Below are 14630 nucleotides of genomic sequence, written 5' to 3'. Positions count from 1 at the left end.
AACTGCAGTGTCCGTCAACAGTCGTGAGAGGGGCTTGTGCAAAAGTACGTCACACTGCCCCGAATATGAAAACAGCTTGTTCTGAGACAGCGCTTATGATTTATGGAGATTTAAAAAAAAAGCACTGGGTGGAATTGTATCATTATAGGGTGGTTGTGTACACGCACTGCTAACACACATTTATGTTCAAACATACGCAAGTGTGAATTTTGCATAATAGGTGCCCTTTAAATAACAAGAAAGAAAATACCAGATGTATCACAGTATATTGTGCATATTTGATAATATCACAAACCAAAGACATTCCTGCATCCTAACAGTACACTTTTTAACAGTAGACATTTATTTATGCAAATTGCAGTACTTTTGGGGGGTGGGGCTCACATTTCACGTGAGCTGAACATTTATTGACAGGTTTTATGAGATTCATTCGAATAATAACAGAATTGTAATATTTAGGTGATATAATATAAAACTGGGTTTGTTTTTATGCTTCGCATGATCTACAGTACATATAGATGTTCAGCATCTAAATGCCACTCTCTGGTAAAGTGAAGAGAGAGAGAGTTCAAAAGAAACACAGCTTCAACAAATCAAGAGGTCAACAGGAGACGTCAGTAATGATCTGTGATTCAGACATGAAGCCATCACATACGCATCTGATTATAGCATCTCAAGCCATGTAGTAGCCTCTCTTACAGTACTCGCAAAACACTTGAACTTTGAAAGTCAAAAAGCACTCTACAGCACATGATATCAGAAAGCCCCTACACTCAATGGCTTAAACACAGGAGAATCATCTTAATATTTACTTATTCTTGGCCTGTCATGCATGCAAAGCACTACAGACATTTCAATCCATTTCTCTCTCACCGGATTACAAGGTCAGTAAATCTGGATTCGAGATTCTGAAAAGAACATGATTTCATTTACCTTGGTTAGTGGTATTGTCGCGATCTCCCCAGCCTTTTCTGACCTGCAAAGAAAAAGAGGCATAAAAAGAATGAAATAATCTGATAAGATATGACCGGTAACACTATTATAAGTGTGGTGTAAGCGTAGTATGTGTATTACAGTCAAATGAGCGCTACTTTGACTACAACACTAAAATTCAGTTCTTTTATCACTCCAGTCACATTGAAGAACATTCAGTTAAGCGGTCAAAAGCCTAAAGGCAAAAAGGCCAAAAGGTTGCTACATGTGGAGCATGGAGTGAATCCGTTACAAGCCTCTGTTAAAAACTTTTCTAGGTTTGGTCCACAGGGTAAAATATACCTCCGATCTTTCAAACAGTCACCCCTCTGGGAATGTGTGGACTGATTCTCCATTCCATTTTCATTCACTGTTGTGTCTTATAAAGTCCTTGCTTTTGGCTCAGTCCCTGTGTCTTTGAAATTCAAATCATTTTTTTGTCTTTTTTCTTGGTGGCTTTGTAACTAGGGGGCTGTATTTCAGAGGTATTAATCTGCTATTGGAAAGAGGAAGCCTGCAGTAACACTTGATGTCTGGCCAGTTTCAAATCATCAGGGAGGTTACGTCAAAAAAAATACAAAACAAAAATACGGAACAGAACTGTAGAGATTTGACCACATACATGGTAAAAATGGCAGAACTACCCTTAAATACACGGTTTTGTTCCTCGTTGGCCAGAAAAACGTTTGGCAAGTGCAAGTGTCAGAAATGAGGGACAGCACTGACTTAATGCTTTCACTTCATCTCAGACACGTTTCAACTTCAACCAAAGGGTAGATGCATGTCAAATAATACAATGGAAACTCACTGCTCTATCCTTCCGTACGGCAGAATATATATATTATTACATTACTAAATGTTTATAAAAAAAAAAAAAAAAAAAAAAAACGGTGAAAACTAACAAATTTAAATGGTTTAAAAGACAAATAAGAAATAATAAAAATGTCTCTTTCTAATATGCTCTCCTGAGCATTCGTATGCATTTTTACATAAAGTGTAGTTCTACCACACACACGTTTACTTAGATTTCAGTAGACAATGCAACATACTATACTGATAGCACTACAACGTGAATTTACATATGAAAAACTTGACAGACGTACAAAGCCTGTGATTGACAATAGAACCATAAAATACACGAAAAACGCAGAAGTATTTACAAATTTACAAAAGTAATACGTTTTATTTGTGTGCTGCAATCCAAATATTTAGAATCCATATGTCTGCGAGGAACAGACCCAAATTTAAGCGATCTTCATCTCCATTCTTAGCATTCTTAGAAATGTTAATTTCCCGTACTTGTTACAAATGAAAAAAATGCTGCCTCAACAAGCTTTACGACACGTTTTACGGCAGTGGTATCAAACCTTCAATGGCTCTCGCCTGCTTTATCACTGATTGTGACATGCTGTGTTTCAGCTGATGTGCATTTGAATGAGAAATGCGCACCTTCACGGAGTGGATAGGGATAACATTTTCAGAGATTAATAACTTAAATTCTGCTGTGTACCTCATACAAAACTATTATTTGCCACCTGAGAGGACTACAACTGCAACACATCATCATCTGAACTATTTTTGGTACTGCTTTTGACATTTTCGCAATAAATAAATTATTGTGATTACACTTGTGTCGCCTCTGGCTAGCTTAGTTGGGGACACTTAATATTCAACAATATTATTGATCTGACTGTACTGACACTGCTGTATGAGAGCTGAACGATGACATAATTTGATGATGCAGAACTGCTTTATAGATTTAATGAACTAATTGAATAATTGATGATCTTTACAACAGAGCTGAATCAACACAGAACTGACTTCAGCTGAACAATAGCCGAAATGCATAATTTTCCTGTTATGGCTGTAAAGCTGTTTTGAAACAATCTGTATTGTATAAAGCGCTATATAAATAAATGTGACTTGACTTAAGTTTTTCTTTATAACTGTACATCTTTTTAAGAAATGGTTATGGGTAGGTTTAGAGGTAGAAGTGGGATTAGCAACTGGAAATATCTTTTTAATGCTATAAATTGAAATTTTCGTACACAATTTCGCCCATTACATTTATATATTATTTTTTATATTCTCTATAAAATAGCTTTGTTTGGGTTTGGGGGTAGGGTTAAGGGATCTACAATTTATGTATAAAATGATAAAAGGGCAATTTTACAAATATTGTAAAGTTATGACATAAGTTTCGTAAATATTTTACGTTTAATTTAGCTGTAAATATGCAATAATGTTTACATTTAAATGTTGTCAATACGTCCATCCAGTACATTACAAACCATTTTGTTTCATCAAAATACAAAGCTAATTTTGAATAGGAAAATTATAGGTAGTGCTAAACCAGCTAAACCTTGAAAAGGAGTATTTTATTAATACCCTTTTAATCACCCAATACATCCTTAAGTTCTTTGACTACATAAACTGGCACACACATATATAACAACCAAGGTAAGGACAGCAGATCAATACGAGCAATGGAATTATCAAATTCAGTCCAAAAATAATAAATAATTATAGAAAATACCTCTGCTCCGGTTGTAAAAAAGTCTTAACGACCGTAGACAAATCAATCGCACGGCTGACAATATAATTGCCAGCGTGGAAGAAATATCGAGTGGCTCCCCTATAGTGCTTTAATTGAATTGAAAAAGCAAAGCTCTGAGTCAGTGCTTAGAATCCATCAGCAGTATATAATCAATGAATCCAGAGGTTATCAAACGCAAGGCCTTTTAAAGGCAACGTCTGAGGCAGACTGACCCTCTAGCTGTGGGGGTAATGCCTCTGCCTGCTTAAGTATATTTCGGTTTCAATAATGGAGGCTGCCAGATGAGAGCCAGTCAGGCCTTTAAAATATTTAACCCCGGCTTTTGTAAAAGAGACGCATAATGCAGTGGAAATGACATTCTCTGTAACTGTGGCTTTAATTATTTCTTTCTTCCCACTCCCCCGGAGTCCTCCTCTCTGCAGCCAGAGGATCGTGTGAAACGTTTCCTTTCTGACCTCCATTTTTCAAAAAATTCAACAGTTCTGCCGGGAGACAGAACGTCCCACATTTCCCACCGAAATCCCTTGCGTCCTCACACCCAGGTGTGGACCGCATTGTCCCCAGGTCTTTGTGACATTTCTGTAGTGCAGGCAAAAACTTAGAGAACTGTGTGCACATTTGAATAAGGCAAAGGAGTCAAACGCACAGACCGTTCTGCTGTTGGGGGACTATATGAAACGGCTAATTGAATCGAATGAGCAAATGAAAGCCTAAACTGAATGTGAAGCCTATCATGAGATGAAATCTACCACTAGAGCTTTTGGAAAGCCTCTGGAGAATCTCACTACACATGGCAGCCCTGAGGGGAGGCTTTTACTCATTAGCGAGTTGTAGGTTTGGTGCCGAGAGTGAGAATGACAACAAGAGAGAGCAAAAGAAAGGGGATATGGCCATAGTAAAGAAAGACAGATGATGAATAAGGTACTTATTCCAGGATAAACTCGTAAACAAGCACTTGAAACCCGAAAGCAAGCAGCTACACATTGATTTATGTGTAATTGGAAGAAAGATAACATGCATTCACAGATGCATCTTATACTACATGCTTAATACAAGCAATAAGCAATAACAACGTACTTACATGCAAGCAATAATTTACAAGATTGATCACATATGCTGTGAAGTTCAGCAGATTTTATTTTCAAGGTATTTATGCACCTGATAATGAAGCTTAAGCAGACCAGGCTCATGCAGTACATGTTTTAACCTCCAGGGGCCACTGTTGTTCTGCGGATATCTCGCTCAGAGTCCCATCATTCCCGCTCATAACTACCCCTGACACCTGTCGTCATTAAGAAAACACTCACATATTCAAAAAGCAGAGGTGCGCAGACAGCTAAATTAAATAACTGTCAAAACACTGACATGAAAATCTGTTTCACTGCGAACATAAAGGAAATATTTTGTGTGAAATAAAAATCAAGTGGTGGGCATGTTTAAGAGCAAGCCTTCAATTTTCCCCTTGATGTTGTGTTTTCTAAATTACGGCTGATACATCACCTTTAGATACTCCTTGAATAGCTCAAATAGTGTTAGTCTTCACCAATTATTCTTTTAAGAGCGCCAACAATGGCTTTCAAAGTAAATTACAGAGTAGGAGGACCTTCAGTAAAATTGCAGTCTAGTAAAGCTTTACTAGACAAAAACCCCAACAGATGAGTGAACAGAGTTATGCGGCTCAATGAATTCCCTGTCAAGTGTTACGGCTGAGTAACACGTACGCCCAAAACACACTTTCATTTTATTCCAGAAATCCATTTCCCTAACTCCATCTTTCCGCTAGTTTGGAGCTGGCCGGATTACCTCAACAAACCCGGCTGAAATAAACACCGGATGGGAGGGGATGCAGAAAAGCAGAACTCTGCAATCTCCAGGTGGCAGAATCCATCCGCAGAGGGCTCGAGATGGAGGGAGGGGCCTAAAACGAGATCATTTCGGAGGGAAAAGCTTATTTACAGGGTCCTCACCTGCTTAAGTGCTGCTTAGTCAATCATACGATGCTCGGCGCATCACTCAAGGTGTGTGCCGGGGTGAAAATGGCTGCACGAGGAAGCATCTGGGAGCAAAGAAACCACCTCTGCGCTGACTGACGTGTCTAATCATGCTACTCTATCCACCGTCACACAAACAACTCTGAATCATTAGGGCCAGAAATCTATCTGGTTGTATTACACATGACACCCATCTGAACGGAGCTCATTTAAATATTAATACAAGCCTCATACATAAACAAGTACTGTAATGTATGAATCTCTAAAAAAAGACTCCTGCCGAGGATGTTCTCCATTTCCCCCGTCACAGATGAAGCCAAGGAGACAGCGATTAAAAGAGTGTGAGCGATGTTCACATTCAGACTGACTTGCGTTGTCATTTATTGTGCGACTTGTTTTATTGAGCTGTAATTCTTCGTGACTGGAACCGAACGCGTTCTAATTCGTTATCTGCCATCTTGCATTACAGGGAGAGGATGTGCTTTTAAACGCACATGTATAACAGTAGAATACAACATCTCACTGAGCTAAAGTTGCACAGCAAACCTCAGATGTATGATTTTCTTGAGTTATTTTCTCACAAACAGAGAAACTAGAACTGGCATTTGTTAAAAAAGACTTTGGCCCATGAAAAACAGCACCTGGTACACTAAGTAAGGGAATCATGACAGCAACATGTGAAAACACGTCTCCTGAGACATTGTACGATAACCTCAATGCATGTGCATCCGATGTTTGTATGTTCATGTGTATGTACATGCACTCACTCCTCGAGGGAGATGTTGGAGTAGATAAATGTGTGTACTGGATGAGTCGCCTCTGTTTGTCCTGCACTCCTATTTAAGAGTTTCTCCTCCAGCAGTGTCTCCACAGCCATCTGGGGAACAATCTCTAAAACTGCCCAACACCTGCGAGAGAGAGAGAGAGAGAGAGAGAGAGAGAGAGAGAGAGAGAGAGAGAGAGAGAGAGAGATTTTCAAACCATACATATATATTTGTATATTGTTATGTTAACATGTTATGTTATACTAAAGGTATAAATACATAAAATACCTGCAAAATATATATGTTTGTATATGCCAAGTGACACAAATGATGAAAAATATGTTTGTCAATATACTAGTACACAAAGTAAAACATACAATTACTATAAAATACATATACTAAATATACAAAAACAAACAATTATCTTACTATATACTCTTCACTTAGTGAATTATTTGGAAAGAAATTAAAACTTGTTCAGCAAGGATGCATTAAATTTACCAAAATAGTAAACAGTAAAGACATTTATAATGTTACAAAAATATCCTGAAAAAATGCATCATGGCTTCCACAAAAGTTTTACGCAGCAAAACTGTTTTCAACATTGATAATAATAATAAATGTTTTTTTTATAAATAAATAAATAAATAAAAAATAAAGAAAATTCAGCTTTGCCATCACAGGCATATCTTACATTTTAAAAAATATTAAAATTACAATTTTAAATTGTAATATTTCACAACTTACTGTATTTTTTTAATCAAATAAATACAGCCTCGATAAGTATAAGACACTTCTTAAAAAAAAACAATAAAAAAAAAACATATGTCCATAGATGTACCTATCTATTCCCCATGTTTTCATGCCACAAATGCATATTATATGCTAGTGGAAGAAAAAAATTCCACACGATATGGAAGACGTCGCTACAGCCATTCGTGCTCGTGCAGTTAGAACATCTTTCCCTCAAATGCTTTGATTATTAATGCTGAAGTACTCAACACACTCTTCAGAACAAGCTCTGTGCTTAAACATGTGCATCCTTAATGAAAAGAAAACAGAACTGCACACTCTCGAGCACATTTTATTATTAGGCATTTGTCAAGGTATATGAATAATATATGTATAAACATATGTAAATAATATGTATAAACATGTGCATCCAACATGTTTTCGCAATTTAATGAAGTTTTGGAAGCGTATTCATCTAATCCTGCCAATCACGAGACAGGTGTACGCATATATAATCGGTTGCTTGCACAGGATCGTTCCGTTGACAACTCCTGCAGCATCCCTCCACCCCACTTGTATTACATTTTTAAGCATTCTTGAGCCCTCCATCATGGACCACAATCCAAATCTGTCCATCCTCTATCCACTTAAAGATTATATTAGCATGTGAATACTAACATCTTGACACTTTAAATATGCACTAAATCCAACTGCACCCTCCCTTCTTACTATCTGTGAATCTAATGAATACTATTGCAGTTATGTTCCATCAGGTGACTTCCTGCTATTAGTGCATTTCATATGCTGGCCACGTATGTGGCAAGGGGACCTGGTTTAAATGTGTAATGACTTCGGATTTCGTCGTTATCATTTTTGGAGGACGGACAGGCATTTCTGAACTCCTGTAGCTCTCATAATCAAAAAGTATGCCGGACAAAGAGGAAGTCATTATCCCAGGATATGAGTGCTTGTGTTTTCAAGAAGACCCCCTGTACCTGGGTGTTCCACGCAAAGCCGATTATGTGCAGGTCTGCGTCTCTCTCACACCGTGAACCTTGCGGTGATATTTCAGTGAGAAAATGGGTCAATGCCAAGCATCAGCAGGCTGCTGTTGCATATTAATGATGAAGCTTGGCTGTGACAGATGAGATTGGCCCACAAGGGTCCTCTCTCTCTCTCTCTCTCTCTCTCTCTCTCTCTCTCTCGCACAAACAAGCACGCTCATTCTCTTTGACTGCTCTGTTCCAAAACCTAGTGAGCTGCCTCAATATCTACTGTCTAGTCGGCAGCATGCAGCTTTATTTTTGGAACACTCTACATGTGCGCCACACAAATAACGCTCCTCACACAAAGCACACAGGAGACTCGACTCACAACTGATTTGTTTGATCAAAGTTTCTTTAAGGCAAATCGGCTCAATCTTAGTGCCACATTAGCAATATGCATGCAAAAACATGGTATCTACTTGAATGAAAAAAGCAAAACTGTTGTTTCCCAGAACAAATTTCAAATCACAAACAAAATCTGACAACATCATAAATGTTGTCCAGCTAATGCATTCTTGTAAACATTAAATATAGCTCTGGTTTGATAATAGCATGTTGCTAGAAAGCACAAGTACGTGTCTAAGATGTATGCTAAAGAGCACCTTATCTGGAAAACATCTTATAAACGTCTTAGAAAAAGCAGGTTTACATACACTCTAAATCATAAACATCTTAAAGACATTTTCTAAATGTCTATTTAACATCTGACAGGAAACGTATTTTACACTGAAATTTATATTTCAAATAAATGTTGTTCAAATAATCCTAGAATTAGTTTTTTAATCAGTTTCCAGTATATTAGAATGATTTCTAAAGGATCATGTGACAATAGAGACTGGAGTAACGGCTGCTGAAAGTTCAGCTTTGCCATCACAGGAATATAATACATTTTAAAATATATTCAAATAGAACCGTTATTTAAAATTGAAAAATGTATCTGCCATCATGGATTTCTTTTTTCACTTAATAACATACTTTTTTTTCATTACCGTCTTCTTAAAGAAAACATTTGATGCTGCCTTAGAATTTGGCCAAAAGAAAATATCTTAGATGTTTGCCTATGATGCCTTAAAATGTGGTCTATATAGGTAGCTCACTAGGATTTGGAAAAAAATTTTTTTCTCTTCCATATCCATTTTTCACTTTATATATCTCTCACTGGCATTCACTTTCTATCATTTGGTTCTGTTTCTGTCTCATTTCTCCATTTTAGTTGCCTTCAATGCCACACCTGCTCTTTCATTCTCTCTCTGTCCCTCTCTTCTGGGGCCTCAAGAGAATAAACATAAGATCGACTCTGCTGTCTGAATGCACAGAGAGGCTTTTGGAGTCAGTTCAGAGGAGACCTTGCTATGACTGAGGAGAATGATGGCACACAGTATAAAGCCATGGTGGCTGCTACGCTTTCAATCGTGCCGGCTTTACAGGACTATCCGCCGCTGTGCAGAGTTCAAGGATGGGGTCAGGCTATGAATCGATATCACCACACTGTCTGAAATAAACTACACCTTGTGTATTTCAGTCAAGACCTGTGATGAGTAAAAACAGGTTACTGGAGTTCAAAATGTTAAAATGTAGTATTAAACATCACATTTTTCCATTATGTTTTCAATTATGAAGTTAATTGTCTATGTAAGCAGATTGTAGATTGATTTAGCTTGTAGAAAACATCAAAACAAATCATTTTTAAAAGACTAAAAGACAAAAGGTCTATTTTTAGGATGCAACACGTTACTGCAATAGTGCTTACGCATGTGTGCATGCTGCTTTACGATTTGTTACTAGTTTAAGTGTTTGTACACATCACTGTAATTTATATGAAATGACAAAATGGACTTCTCTGTGCTTGAGGAGGAAAAATCATATGTTGATTTTTATTTTAAAAGCTTTACTGGGTAAATTACCACAGTATATCTTGTTTATTTACATACTGTACTAGTATCTATAATACTAGATCAACAGACAAACTTTTACTCAAGATCCCAATTTTCCATTCAGAAATAGGTAGATCAGCCTTTTCTAATTATGCTCCTTTTATGCATGGAACATCCTAAAGTCTGTTTTTATAGAACGGTGTACATTTTTTAATAGTTGATTAGGATTTGTATTGTCTTTTAGATATGGGTATTTTGCATTTGGTTATGATGTTGTGTTATGTACTACTTTTTGTCTTGTGCTGCCTATCTTGACCAGTACTCCCTGGTAGAAGAGACATTGTTCTCAACGGGACCTTCCTAGTTAAAAACTAAATAAATAAATAATTGAAGTCACATGTGTAATTTCTTCTATGTTAAACTACTTATCTCAAGTTAATATGCATAGACCACTATAACCACATTAGAGTGGTTCCTCTTAAGTGTAAATGCACCATTGTTTGAACCTGACACAACACTACCCACTCATCCACTTGCCAAGAGTTAGGAGCAGGACTAGCCAGTCATTATTTTAGCGATTTCATTTGGTGACGCAATCAGTGCTAAGGTTGCTGCAGAACCCTGTGGCGTGGAGCTGGCCTTAGGAAGTCTTTAACATTATTATGTGGTCAACAGTAAACCAGTACCATTTCTGTAGCCAATATTAAGAATTAATGACCATTTCTACAGTGCGTTGTGTGTTAGTTGGGATTGAAAAAGAAAGAAAGAGAGAGTCTATTTGTTCCTACGCAGCAAATCTTGCATTCTAGTTATTTATTTATATAAGGTTATAGAGTTGTCAAAGAGTACAGACTTCGGTACCAAGTCGGTACTGAAATTTAAAAATGTGACAATACCAGCATTTTCCTCTTGCAATTTGAGTGACGTTTAGCAGATTCTTAAACACCTCTGTTTGGCCAATGTGTTCACACGCTCAACATTTATGTCTGTGATTGCCTACAATTATATCGTTGACGCTCTTCATTGAGCGCTTACACACGGGAGCCTTTAAAAGCAGGCGTCTATCAGCGGATCCCTAATATATCCGCTGATAGACGCCGCTTTCAAACGCTCCCGTGTGTATTTGTGTAAGTGCTCGATGAAGAGCTTCAAAGACAATATGTTTTTGAAGCAATGATCATTGTAGCCAATCACAGACATAATTTAGAGACATATGTTGAGCGTGTCAACACAATGGCCAATCAGAGGTGTTTAAGAATCCGCTAAACGGCACTCAAATTGCAAGAGGAAAATGCTGGTATCGTCACATTTGGTACCTACTTGGTACTTTTGACAACTCTATAAGGTTATATAGCGTACTAGGGATGTGCCGGTGAGGAATTTTTTCCACCGATTAAAGGTGCTCTAAGCGATGTTGGGTGACGTCAATTCTTGTTGACGTTCAAAGTATTGTCAAACAAAACGGAGGCTAGCTCGACCCTCCCTCCTCCTCATCCCGTCCCCTCCCTTCCGTGCTTCCTGAAACAGGCATTTCCGATGGATATTCGGGACTTCCTTCTCCTTTTCCCTCTTCTTTGCTATTTGTTCGTATGATATGGTATAGCTGCATCGTAACAAAAAAATAAAATAAAGGTCTTCCCTTTACTTTAAAACAAATGCTTAGTTTGTGGTTCATTATTATTTTTAATGGAAATGCAACAACAATAAAACAAAGAGAAACTCCCTTAAATTAAACGAAGAAATGCAACTGTTATTAACAAAAGTTCTTCTTTTGCGCTTTTGCCTCCGCCATCATCCTGTCAGTCATTGCACTTTAGTCGTCAAAGAGACTCCTTTTGGACTGTACTAAAGCATAAAAAAACACCATAATATGTTTGCAGATATTTAGGAAACAGGCTAAGTTCACATACTTGTTTTTTGTTGCTGACAAAAACAATGTTACAGCCAGTTATTCTACAGTAGTCAAAGAATCAGTGGATCAAAAAAGTTAATTAAAGTTGTCCTAAGACAAGAACGGGTTTTGTTAAAAATTCATATAACTTTGATGAAAGGTTTTGATCCACTTCAAATGTTGAATACTGTATTTCGAAATGTGCATTCCGTGTGGGAATGTTACTGTCTATAGTCTGTTACTGGCACTACCTGGTTTAGAAAACATACTCTAATGGAAATGCGTACCTATTTTACGTTTTGACGAATTGGTGGCTAATTCATATGAATTTGTGTGATGTGCTTACACCCCCACTGATAGTTAGGTTTAGGGGTTAACACCTTCATGCTTGCATTTTTTTCTAAAAATCTTTTATTTCCAAGTGAATTACATCCTTCAAAATGTAAAATAGTTACATTTACTCATAAGATCAGGTTGGTTTAGATCAGCGTTCCTCAAATCCAGCTCTGGAGGGCCACTGTCCAGCAGAGTTTAGCTCAAACAATGATCAAACTCACTACCTGCTATTTTCTAATAACTCTGAAGACCTTTATTAACTAGGTGAGCCTGATTAGGGTTGGAACTAAACTCTGCAGGTCAGTGGCCCTAGAGGACCATATTTGAGGAACCCTGGTTTAGATGGTTATTGTTGTGGGTATACCAACCTGACCAGTGTAGCCTTAGCGAGTGACTGGCAAAAACCAGGATTAAACTGGTCATCACCTTCTAAACCAGGTCTAGGCTGGTTTCATCAGCATGATAGTGAGCTGACATGTTGGAGTGTGGTGGTTAAAAAAAACACATAACTTCTAAAAAAGAGAAATACAAATATAAAGCATGGGCAATGCAGGCCTGTTACTTGCATTAAAATGTCCCAAAATAATATTTTATGGTTTTAACTGGTTGTAAGTTGGTCAGCACCTTCTATACAAAGTCTAAGCTGGTTTCTTTAGCAGGGTGGTGAGGAGAAAAAAAATAAAGTTGGGGAAAACTGCACAAATATGCAACTTTTCAAAAAAAATAAACATTGAAATGTAGAGAAAATGATAACATGTGTCAGCTCTCCTGAAGCAAATCAAAACAATCTTGAGAACTGTGAGAAACTGTACAAGAGCAGGTTTGTAATAACTGATATCTGAAAAACTCAGAGTATCTCAACTGGCCCTCTGAGAAAGACAGAGCGAGTGAGTTACCTGATGGTGAAGTAGTCTGTCAATCATGGAGTCTAGATTGCTAACACAGCCACTCAGGGTTAATGACACTCCATGAGTTTTGGATGATTTACAAAGTCCTTACACTCCACACGACCAGAAATGATTACAAGCCGTGGCTTACTCTAACGAGCGTTAATAATGACAGCGGCGCCATTCATCCCCCTCGCACTTCCATCAGGACTATGCTGGCGTTTATGCGGCAATGCATTCATATCAATTGCGGTGTCGCTTTCCAAACGTCGTCCGATTTATGGTGCTCCTCAGACGTGATGCGTCACAGCTTGATGGTTTTGAGCTTGTTTTGAAGACTCAATCATTTGACAAACAGGCTGTGTGACGTTCTTGATGCTCTGTCTCGCAGGAGTCAGAGTGGGGGGCGGGGTGGGTGGTTCTCATTTTGGTGACAAATCTAGCATGGCGGGATCCACCAGCAATCACTCATCAGTCATAGTCATCACGGCCCAAGCTGCATTGGCTGCAGGGTTCATTAATGCTGTGCCCGCAGGCCAGCTCCACTCCGACCGCTCCGTCACTGATGACTCAATTACAATAGGACAGCAGCCACCCAAAGCAAACTAAATCAGAAGCAGGAGACATTAGCAGCGCCGTTCCTCAGAGATGACAAAAGAGTGACTTGTTAAATGTCAGAATGGCGATATGTAACGCATAGCCTGACAAGAGAGGCGCTGCAGTGGTGATGTATACGTTCGATAGGCCCTATCGCAGAGGATGACATCAGCGGCTGACTGAAACCACTGTTTCAGAGCAGATACCTCCTCCGAGGTTTAGTTGGGGATCGAAGCAGCCATGACCTAAGGTGAAAGTAAGTGATACTCTACTGTATATATTACAAATGAATATACAATTTATAAAATACGATGTAAAATACACTTTATTTGTAAAATGTACTTTATTTGTAAAACATTGGCTCTTTTTCAAAACTCTATTCTAAATGAAACAGTGGCATGAATGCTGCCAGGACACAGAAATGAGACGATACCCTGTAGATTAGTTATATGGCAGGTTTATCAGTTACGAATGCTGCTTAGTCCTGCTGACTAGGTCAAATGTCTAAAAATCAAAAGGTTTTTCTATAATATTCATTTACACAACTGTCCACAACTTCGGGGTTAACAACATAATTAAAAACCTAAAGCTAAAATTTAGCATGTTGTTTATATGTCTATGTGGTTTTTTTAATATGCTTTAAAAGGGTCATGAACTGAGCAATCAAATGTTCCTTGAGCTTTTGACATATTAGAGGTCATCATACTAACAGAATATTCCTGTGTTTCAGAACTGAAAACTTCCTTGTTAGTCCAAAAACAGCTTTTGTTACAGCATAACATGTCTGTGATCGGCTACATGCTCATCACTGCAACCTTTCATGCCACAATCTAAATATAATGCTATAGATCTAAATATAATTGTTATAATCAACACTTTTCAACCTTGAAACCTTGAGAGCTGTAATAGTTAAAATGTGCTAAAGTTTTTCAAGAGAAATCCACTGTTCCACATGTAATACTTAGCTATTTCATATGCAAAGA

The 14630-nt window shown here is 37.8% G+C and overlaps 1 protein-coding gene across 2 annotated transcripts in view; it reads right to left on the bottom strand.

Moving 5' to 3' along the window:
- The window catches only part of LOC311281552 (uncharacterized protein), a 144386-nt gene that overhangs the window by 35741 nt on the left and 94015 nt on the right, over positions 1-14630 (bottom strand). For both annotated transcript variants that reach the window (XM_084394581.1, XM_084394582.1), the window contains exons 12-13: positions 6288-6428; positions 934-976 (exon numbers count right to left, since the gene is read on the bottom strand). In XM_084394581.1, the coding sequence (XP_084250707.1) occupies positions 934-976; positions 6288-6428 (184 nt within the window). The remainder of the gene's footprint in view (positions 1-933; positions 977-6287; positions 6429-14630) is intronic.

Source organism: Rutilus rutilus (genome assembly GCF_951802725.1).
Source record: "Rutilus rutilus genome assembly, chromosome: 22".
NCBI lineage: Eukaryota > Metazoa > Chordata > Actinopteri > Cypriniformes > Leuciscidae > Rutilus > Rutilus rutilus.
Note: the sequence above shows the minus strand (reverse complement) of the source record. Positions and strands in the feature narration are given on the sequence as shown.